This window comes from Hypanus sabinus, chromosome 12 (genome assembly GCF_030144855.1).
Source record: "Hypanus sabinus isolate sHypSab1 chromosome 12, sHypSab1.hap1, whole genome shotgun sequence".
Classification (NCBI taxonomy): domain Eukaryota; kingdom Metazoa; phylum Chordata; class Chondrichthyes; order Myliobatiformes; family Dasyatidae; genus Hypanus; species Hypanus sabinus.
Window position 1 is genome coordinate 102,148,914 of NC_082717.1, and position 10,938 is coordinate 102,159,851.

The 10,938-nt window shown below is 44.0% G+C and overlaps 1 protein-coding gene across 3 annotated transcripts in view; it reads right to left on the reverse strand.

Annotated features, from left to right (window-relative positions):
• The window catches only part of LOC132403209 (heterogeneous nuclear ribonucleoprotein Q-like), a 19,263-nt gene extending 13,189 nt beyond the window's left edge, over positions 1-6,074 (reverse strand). For 2 of the 3 annotated variants that reach the window (XM_059986591.1, XM_059986590.1), the window contains exons 1-5: positions 5,899-6,072; positions 5,135-5,297; positions 2,994-3,112; positions 2,407-2,514; positions 459-572 (exon numbers count right to left, since the gene is read on the reverse strand). In XM_059986591.1, coding sequence (XP_059842574.1) covers positions 459-572; positions 2,407-2,514; positions 2,994-3,112; positions 5,135-5,297 — 504 coding nt within the window. In that variant the 5' untranslated portion in view covers positions 5,899-6,072. Of the gene's footprint in view, positions 1-458; positions 573-2,406; positions 2,515-2,993; positions 3,113-5,134; positions 5,298-5,898 lie in introns of all 3 variants that reach the window. The other variant, XM_059986589.1, reaches the window with a different exon arrangement.
• Between the last annotated feature and the right edge of the window lie 4,864 nt (positions 6,075-10,938).

Sequence of the window (10,938 nt, forward strand, 5' to 3'; positions counted from 1 at the left end):
TCTAAGAAATTCACATTCAACTTCCACTGAATACACAATGTCATTCAACGCCTCATTTAAAATTCTCTGCATATGAGATTAAAGATCAGCTATATTTGTCACACATATTGAAGCAAAGTGAAATGCATTGTTTGCATCAACAGCTGACAGTCCACGGGTGTTCAGGGAGCAGCCCACAAATGCATCCACGCTTCTAGTAGCAACACAGCATGCCCACATTCATCCCTTTGGAATGTGGGATAAACCGAAGCACACTGAGGAAATCCACGTAGTTACGGGGAGAACGTACAGACTCGGGCAGCTGCAGCAATTGAACCTCAATCATTAAAGCTATATCACATTACGCTCTTTTAAGGTGCACATCACTTTTTCTGATCTTGAGCAATCATTCACATGACAAGTTTATCATTAACTTATTGACTATGAAACATCCATCCTTTGTAAACACTACTGCTTACCTCAGTACCAATGTTTGGTTGAGGACCTGAATGAACAGTATCAGGTGGGGGACCACCATATTTTCTCTGCCCTGTGGTAACATCAAGCGTATAACCTGTTCTTTCTAAGAGAGCCTGAGGGAATAAAAACAAAATTAAAATCAAAAATCAGCAATGGCAGCTTTGAGGAGTTAAATTTACTGATATTATTACAGGCAACTCTCTCAAATAAACAATGGGACTATCTTTAACACAGATAGTAAAAGGTCGGTTTATTTGGATGGAGTAATTTTCTACAGTGCCAAGGATGGTCTGTGAACCTTCTACTCCAGTATCTAATTCACATAGGGAAATTTTGGATAGCCGTTATTCAAGCCCATCAAGCTATTTGCTAATACACAATCATCCAGACCAACAGATACAGGTAATTTGAAAATATCAGATAAGAAAGATGTTGGCAAGGCATCAAGCATAAAGCACAGATAAAGTCAAACTATAACTAATTTTCTGAAAACGGCACATCTTCTAAGTAGACCACAACCAACTTTTTGACATCAACATTTACTGGAAGGCACCATCCCACTGAGTTCCTCACTTATTGGTTCTGATCCAGAAAGGAGAGATGACAAGAGCAATGCAGTTGTCAAACATGCAAAAAGACCGTTGTGCACAGGTCAACAATTAGGGCAGAAAAAGTGTAAATGCAAGTGCTGGCTATGGAGGGAGAAATACCTCAGCCGGACCAATACCCACCCACTCCAGTCCACCTGTATTGAATGCCAACTATTCCCAACGCTGATTATGCTGAAGGATAAAGCCTAACAGTTAATGACAACAGCTGGTTAGACTGATCTGACTGCAACCTCACCCATTCCTACCTTAAGAACATAAGGACGGTGGAAGCAAATTTTGAAAATGTACGTAAGCCCAGTTAGTAGAGCTGCTGCCTCAACTTTCCAGCAAACCAAGTTTCATCCTCATTGCTGATACTGAGCAGTTAGCACTCCCCCAGTGACAGCATGGCTTTCCTCCCACATCCCAATGACAGGATTATGGTGTAAATACAATGGGATTCTGTAAATGTGTGGCTAATGGTCGCCAGACTCAGTGGTCCAAACTGCTCTATGCTGGTTAATTATGCCTCAATACAAAGAGCTCAGAATACTCGAATCTCAAAAAAATGTTCTCTCCATTCTCTTCAATGGACAATCCATTATAGCCTAGATTGGGGTTTCCAAGCTTTAAGCCATGGACTCCCTACCATTAACCGAGGGGTCCATGTGAGAACCCCTGTCTAAATTATCCAAGAAATATATCCTCCACGTCCACCCTGTGGATATTCAAAATTGAAAGGCCCTTTAAATTTAAATAAACCCCTTCACCTGTTCAACTTCTTGACGTTAACAGAAGACATTATTCCTCTGTTTTGCCTGCAACTTAATATAGGCCTAACTATTAAGAGCACTAAAAGGCAAGAACTCAATTTTGATATCCATTGACATAGTCAGCCAGTTAGGTAACACAAGCTAAAATTAGTACCCCACCAGTACTTAGCATGGAAATCTGCCACCAAAGCAGTCATGCTGAACTTTGTCCAATATCTGAAATAAATACTACCAAAAAGGGACAGCTTTTTTGCTAAACTGTCCCATTCATAGCCAAATATACCCACGGCCATCTGACAAAAGCAATCCCCCTCAACATCCCTAAGTCGAGAAAATCTGTTGCAAACTGTCTCTCAACAATCTTAATTATTGCAAACTGACTTTAGTTGATGACTTATGACCAATTGAGATACCAAAGTTATGTTTAATTTCCAGCACCTCTGAAAGTGTTAAGTCACCAAAATTACAACAGCTCCCTTCCCCAATCAAACTACGGCTCTAAAAGCAGCACTTTTTCCAGACATACACAGGCAGTAAAATTCAAAGAGCAATGTATTGTGATCATTGTAATATTGGAACTGTACCTTAATTTTTGTCTCATCAGGACCTTTATTAGCATCTGTCACCTTAGATCCTTGCTTTTCTCTTTGTCTGTAGGTCTTCATTACACCACACAGAAAGGCACTTTTATTCTTCAGGAAAATAAAATAGATTAAATCAGTCACAAAGGACATTCAACCAATAAAACTTAATACTGACCACTACTTATAGCATCGTATCAACAACTAGCATCACCCAGATGCACCCTGAACAAGTGTCATAGACTGCAAATAAACGAGAGGAGTAAGGGAAAAGAAACTGGTTCTGCTGTTCACAACATGCAAGGATGTCCATAAGTTGTTTGTCCATAACCCCAGGATGGCCCTCATTTTGGACAGTACAACAAAAACCTCAACTTATACTCTCAAAACAACTAATTTTAGCCTGACTATAACGTAGCTCCAAGAGTACAAAGAAGAGATTTCTGCAACACCTGCAAAACTGCAGCAACTTCCTATCATTTAAGTTCCAATTATAAACCTCCCCAGAAACTGAAAAATATTAACATAACAGAAATTCCTATAAAACATCACCACAATCTGTACTTGTGGAAGATGAAAACAATGATTACCTGAACATGTGAAAGATCACTTTCCTTAAACTGCTGTAGCACTGACAATGCACCTTCTTCATTGAACTCCCTCAAAGCATCAATCGCTCTCTCATCTAAATCACTATGGGACACCAAGCCTACAGGAAAAAAGACCTGGAATTTAGTAACACCCTCTGAAGAATTGTAATTCAGTATCGTTCACCTTGTAAAATTGCTCACTTTATCACACTTTCAACTCTGCTGAAATAAAATATACAGTAGTTAGAATTATTCTTTTTCCACAATGGCTTCAAAAGATCTTACAAAAATTACCATTTATCATTTAAGGCAAATGGTACATTGCCCTTCATTGGAATAGGATTTTACTGCAGGAGGAAGGATGTTTTGCAACAATTATTTTGGACTATTGCTAGAGTAGTCTGTGCAACGCTTGTCTCAGTATTTAAGAAATTGTACACTTGAGGGGGAGCAAAAGGTGATTCCTCGATTGAAAAAAGATCTTGTTAAAATACACAAAATTCTGATGCACCTTGACAGGCCAGATACCAAGGCACCTCTTTCTTGTAGGGAAGTGGGGTTGTTGTTCATGATTTCAGGATACTAGGCCACACATTTAAGACTGAAATGAAGAGTAACACTTTCAAAGAGCCTACAACCTTGAATTCTCATTCACTGAAAGTTGTGGAAGTTAAGTCATTAAGTAGAGTGGGAATAGAGTACCTAGATAAAGTCAGCCATGAGTTGAATGGCAGAGTAGGTTTGAAGGGCTGAATGGCCAGTTCCTACTATACTTGTTTGTAATGAAAGTCAACAAAAAAAATCAGTGATAGCATTTATAGCATCTCCTCTTCCTAGATGCTTACACTGTAAAACAACTTTAACTTTGAATAAAAGGCACAGAAAACTCAACATTAACTTCCAAATACCAGTCAAATTTCTGAACTCATCAAGTTTTCAGGGAAGTCTAAAGGGTAATCTTAAATGCAGAAAGATAAGTAGCAGCATTCAGGGAGAAATTTCAGCCAATGAAAACCAAAGGTGAGATCAAGCTCCACTGGACTAAAATATATTCATTGAGTTTTTATATGTCCTCCAGCTGAGAAGACATGAGGTGAGACTCAGACTAAGAAAGTATTATTGGATGGTCAAGCTAGAGAAAAACAAATGTATGGAGATATCATTTGCTGAAACACCTTAGCCTGGGTCCATCAGCGATGAGCTTTTTATCAGTGGTCACAGAACCTGAGGGAGGGCAGATCTGTACAATATTTTTCATTTCAAAAATAATCAACAGCCCCACAGAAGGACACCTTCACCTCCTTAGGAGTTTTTAATCATGACATGTAGATTTCAGCATGAATAAAACTAAAAAGAAAATGGGTCACCCCCGAACTTTCAGTATGGACACCAGAAAAGTGACAAATTCAAACTCTGAAATACTAACACTAGTAAGGAATCTCCTCCTTCTCTCCCCCCCCCCACAAAGTGATATATCAGATGTCCTTTGAAATTAAGGCACTTGTATAAAGTTCATTGATAAATGTACTCAAATAACAGTAGCAAATTCACTGTAAAATAGTCAAATAGCCTCAAAATTGTACTTTTTTCAAAATAGAATATTACAACAATTAATTTTGCTGTAACTCTAAGCAATGGTCATCTTGTGAGGTTAACCTATTAGGTCAACAGGCATCGGATCAATGGATCACAGGCTACTGGAGAACTGCACTGTCATGACTCAGCTCCATCCCTGGCTGAGACTGTTCAGCTGACAAACCAGGAACTGAAACGTGGTTTACTTCACATGCCTGGCAATGCACTAAAAACAAATTGCATTACTAGACCACACAATGAATTTCCAAGGATTCAGCTCTTCCTTCAGGTGTAAACGGGCAGACTGCAGCTTCATTGATCTGAAACACAAACTTGTCTATAAATAGGCACATTTCTTACATCAGTAGGCATTCATCTTGCCTTGCTGCTGAAGGAAGGGCTGCAATGTGGACAATTATCCTGCGTGCGATGTTCAGCTGTACTGAGGTTGAGCTCATTTTAAAATTAAGAACAGGGACCCATTATGAACCTGAACCACAACAGCAAATGGGTGTACTTTAACCGTACTATACACAACAGTTTTGATAAGGGTGTACAATACATACCTGCTAAATAAATTTCATCTAATTTGTCTGCAACCTTTCGTGGTAAGCCAGCCGTTAATAAAGTCTGGTAGTGTTCAGACCGAGGACTGGTAGTGGAAGTTTCCATGGGCTCCTCTATCCCATTCCCATTCATGTGCTCGGTCGCCATTGCTTCAGTGGACATCTGTACACGTGGACAGAAGGAAGTCAGAACATGTGCGGAGCCGCCGCTCAGTGCTGACAGCCGTGCGGACAGAAAAACGGGTACAGACAGGCTCGGCGTGGCCGGCTCCGGGCACCACCCTATACTGGCCTAGACCAACTACAGCCCCAGGCCCAAGAGCTTCCGCGGACCCGGGCCTTCCCGCCCTTTTCATACGGTCCGAGGGCGCGGCGGGAAAGACACCGACATGTGCCCGGGTCGGGGATGGGTCTCCCGGGCCAGGCGGCCCGGGGCCCGGACCACCACCTCCTTCAGCCCGGAGGCCGGGCCAAGCCACGCCGTCACCGGCCATGTGGGCCGGACAAAAGCCCGGAGCCGGCTCGTCCACCCCCCCCCCCCACTCACTGCGGCGCCCGGCTGGCACCTCCCAACACCCCGGCAGTGGCTGGCAGCCCGACCCCGGCCAGCGCGGACTAACAATGCGCCCTGACACACCTCGAGTTTGGCGGTCGGCCCCCTCCTCCCCGACCCTGCTCCCCATGGACCAGCAAGGCGGCAGTTCAGTCCGACGGGAGCGCCGGTCCGGGCCGGGCTGGTGGGCGGGATGCCGGCCGGTGCTCACCTGGCTACCGGTGTGCGGCGGTAGCGGTGCGAACTCGGCTGGTTCGGCCCCTCCGCTGGCGCTGGTGCTTCACAAAATGGCGGCTGCGCGCGGCTCCCCCAACCCCGAGTCCGTCCGCTTTCTCACTCACGCGCTCGCCGCCTGGCTTCGCGGGGTCTCCCGATCTACCCCGCAAGGACACTGTCAATGGAAAGCACGGCGTCACGCCTCCCCGCCCCGCCATTGGGCAAGGTCCCCAGACCGGACCCGCCCCTTCCCCACGTGACGGGTGATTGACAGAGGGCGTCTGCCAGCTGCATGGGCGCGGACTGTCTCCGCCCTGTTCTGCCACTGGCGCGCCTTTGGGTGCTGTCCTGGACACGAGAGGAGAAGGTGTAATGTACATAGGAACAAAAGAACATATGAATCGGAACAGTCGGCCCCTCTCCTCCATTCAATGATAGTTATTAACTGCAAGTGCTGGAAATGCTGGAAACACTAAGCGCTTCTTGCAACATCTGCGCAAAGGGAAACAGTTCAGGTGAAGGGACGGAGACACAAGATGGTGCAGAAATATACCAATAGTGTGAATACCTGCAAGAAAATGAATCTCGGGGTAGTATTCGGTGACAAATTGTATACTTTGATAATAAATTTACTTTGAACTTTGAAATAGACTGTGGACACCTTATCAGAAATGTGGATTGTTTCTTTCCCGACACAGAAATTGCCTAACCAGCTGAGTGTTTCCAGATGTTTATTCTGCTGTTCAATAATGAAGTGACTCAGTCTCATCCCCAGCGTTTTCTTGGTTCTTTTGTGTTTCAACTGTCAAAGGTCTCAATCTCCAGGTCCAAGGTAGAGAATTGCAAAGAGATAAGAAATACTTCATCACCAACACACACACACACACACACACACAAAATGCTGGAGGAACTTAGCAAGCCAGGCAGCATCTGTGGAAAAGAGTGAACAGTTGACGTTTTGGGCCAAGACCGGACTGGAAAGAAAGGGGAGAAGAGGGCGGAGGGGAGGAAGGTGATGGGAGGGTGATGAAGTAAAGAGCTGGAAAGCTGATGGTGAAAGAAAGGTCTAAAGAAAGGGAGAGAATCGGAGGCCAAGTCAGAAAGAGAAAGGGGAGGAGCAGCAGAGGGAGATGATGGGCCGGTAAGGAGATAAGGTGAGAGAGGGAAATGGGAATGGGGAATGGTGGAGGAGAAGGGGTGCAGCAATTACCAGTAGTTCAAGAAATCAATATTCATTCAATCAGGTTGGAGGCTCCCCAGACAGAATATAACATATTGCTCTTCCAACCCATGTGTGGCATCATGGCAGAATGGGGGGAGGGATGGGAACGGGAAGCAGAATTGAAATGGGAAGCCACTGGGTGATCCCACATTTTGTGGCTGATGGAGCAAATGTGCACGACAAAGTGGTCTCCCAATCTCAGTCAGGACTTGCTAATATTCAGCAGGCCACACTGGGAGTACCGCATAGAGTAGATGACCCCAGTGGACTTACAGGTAAAGTGTAACCTCACCTGGAAGGACTACTTGGGGCCTTGAATGGTAGTGAGGGAGGGGGAGTAGGGGCAAGAGTGGGCCTCATCAGCAAGAACGACGAGTCAGCTTACAGAGAGGAGGTGCAGCGGCTAACGGACTGGTGCAGAGCCAACAACCTGTCTCTGAATGTGAACAAAACAAAAGAGATGGTTGTTGACTTCAGGAGGGCATGGAGCGACACTCCCCGCCGAACATCGACGGCTCCTCGGTAGAGATTGTTAAGAGCACCAGATTTCTTGGTGTTCACCTGGCAGAGAATCTCAGCTGGTCCCGCAACACCAGCTCCACCAGCTCCATAGCCAAGAAAGCCCAGCAGCATCTCTACTTTCTGTAAAGGCTGAGGAAAGTCCATCTCTCACCCCTCACCCTCACCACATTCTACAGGGGTTGTATTGAGAGCATCCTGAGCAGCTGCATCACTGCCTGGTTCAGGAATTGCACCATCTCGGATCACAAGACCCTGCAGCAGTTAGTGAGGTCAGCTGAGAAGATCATCGGGGTCTCTCTTCCCGCCATTACAGACATTTACACCACATGCTGCATCCGCAAGACAAACAGCATTATGAAGGACCCCACACACCCCTCATACAAACTCTTCTCCCTCCTGCCATCTGGGAAAAGGCACCGAAGCATTCGGGCTGTCACGACCAGACTATGTAACAGCTTCCATCAGACTTCTCAATACCCAGAGTCTGGATTGACACCAACTTACTGTCCTCTACTGTGCCTATTGTCTTGTTTATTATTTATTGTAATGCCTGCACTGTTTTGTGCACTTTATGCAGTCCTGGGTAAGTCTGTAGACTAGTGTAATTTCTTTCTGTGTTTTACATAGTTTTACATAGTTCAGTGTAGTTTTTGTACTGTTTCATGTAGCACCACGGTCCTGAAAAATGTTGTCTTGTTTTTACTATGTACCGTACCAGCAGTTATGGTTGAAATGACAATAAAAAGTGACTTGATATTGTTTCACTTGCAAGGATAAGGGCCAGGAGGGAGATCAGTAGAGAGGTACGAGTGGACAAGGGAGTCGCATAGGGAGCAATCCCTGCAGAAAGTTAGGGGAGGGAAAGCTGTGCTTGATGGTGGGATCCCATTGGAGATGGCGGAAGTTCCGGAGAATTATGTGCTGGACTCAGAGGCTGATAGGGTGGTAGGAGAGGACAAGAGGAACCTTATCCCTGGTGTAGTGGTGGGAGGGTGGGGTGAGGGCAGACGTGTGTGAAATGGAAGAGATGCGGTTGGGGGCAGCGTTGATGGTGGGGAAGGGAAGCCCCTTCCTTTGAAGGAGGAGGACACCTCCGTTGTTCTGGAATGAAAAGACTCATCCTGAGAGCCAATGCGGCGAAGAAATTCTTCATTTCACTTTGATTTATTCAAAACTTAATCTTCCCAATTGTCGATATCCTAGCAAGAGGAAATATAATCTCAGCATTAACCCTGTCAGTCCCACATGGAATATTTTACATTTCAATGAGTTTACATCTTCTAACTTCCAATGAGCATCTAGTCAGTCTCTTTGTAAAGGTTTTATGAAAAATCCTTTATGTCAGTAATCAACCTTCTCTGCATTACCCTCTATGCGAGAGGAACCCTCCTTAAATAATGGAGTACACAACTCCATGGAGTCCCAGGGTAAATAAATAATAAACAAATAAATAAATAGATTGATTGATTAATTAATTAATTAATTGATTAATTAGATAGATTGCTGGTTATTTGGAGAAATAAATAAATATATATACTAAAGCTATTTTGAACTCCATGGAGCATGTGGGGATCTTCCGATATCCAGGCACTCTTTCTTTCTTTCTTTCTTTCTTTCTTTCTTTCTTTCTTTCTTTCTTTCTTCTTTACTTTTTTTTCTTTCTTTCTATAGGGATATGTTAGGGGGGAGGGGGGAGGGGGAAGGGTTGATAATTTTTTTTCTTTTCTTCTGTAATCATTGAAAACTCAATAAAAAAATTTTAAAACTTAATTAAAGGTAATTGCACACAGTAAACTGTTCATCAGAGATTCTATTATTGTTTGGCAATAGAGCATAGCGTGTCAGCCTCGGTGTTTGTGGAGTTTGGCATTATATTATCATGCAACATCATCCATCAAAATGAAATTCAAATGCGCTTTAACACTGGAGATTAATTGTGATATCAACCATTGTTAACATACTCAATGTGCATTTTGATTAGCCCTGCAAATAAAGTTATTTGTTCATTCATGACCAAAAAAAATCTTCACCACTTTTATATCACAACCCCCTGCAATAAAGAATAAGTCCTTTATGATTTACTATATGTACATTTAATGTCACCCAACTTCACTTGCCCTATCACTCACTGAACCATTTCCACAACTTATGGACTCACTTTCAAGGATTTTTCCTCCCATCTTCTCAATATTTATTGCCTTTTTTTTCTCTTTTCTGTTTGCACAGTCTGTTGCCTGTTGGTTGTCCCCTCTGTTGGGTGTGGTCTTTCGCTGATTCTATTATGGTTCTTGGAAGTACTGAGTATGCCCACAAGAAAATGAATCTCAGGGTTGTAAAAGGTGAAAATATGTGCTTTGACAATAAGTTGACTTTGAACTTTGTTAATGTTGTTTGCTTCATGCGCACAGCCAACTCCACACTCGCTAATGTTGTCCACATCCTTTGCAGGCACTCCATCTTCTCCTCACACTAACTGAGAATCGATAGCAAATTTGGCTATTGTATGCATGGCATCTTCAACCTGACCATAATTAGTTGAGTAACATTAACCCCTGTTGCACCCAGTTGCTGAAGGCTAATTTGGAAATAGCTCACTTATCCAAAAGCAACATGCACAGAATGCTTGGAGGAACTCAGAAGGTCGGGCAGCGTCTATAGAAATGAATAAGGAGTCGACGTTTCAGCCGGAGATCCTTCATCAGGTCTGGAAAGGAAGGGGTAAGATGCCAGAATAAAGGGTGGAGGGAGGGGAAGGAGTGCAAGCTGGTAGGTGAAACCAGGTTAGGGAGAGGGAAGGTGGGCAGATGAATTAAGAAGCTAGAAGGTGACAGGTGGAAGAGGTAGGAAGGAATCTAACCTGCTCTATCTCACTCAGCCTATCCTCATAAAAAAGAGCTCCCTAAACCAGGCGGCATTCTGGCAAGCCTCCTTTGCGCAAGCTTTAAAGGATGTGGGAAACACGAGTGAGTATGGAGTATCAGAGGGAAATGTGAGATCATCCAATTTGGAAGGGAGGGGAAGCAAACAAATTCTTATTGGAATGTGTCGGATTCAGAGCAGTTTATTGTCATACGCACGAGGGTGCCGTGACTTTTCTTGCTCGCAGAGAGTGTGCACAACAACGGAGTGGTGCAAGTAGTGTGAATGTAAAAGACCTGAGTGACTGAGTGCACGAAACTAACAGAACTGGTATGTACCTTTAGTAAATCATGTTGGCCTTGATTGCACGGGGTCGGTGACTATTCCCTGCTCCTGAGGACCATCTACATCTATCCCATACATTTGTGATTC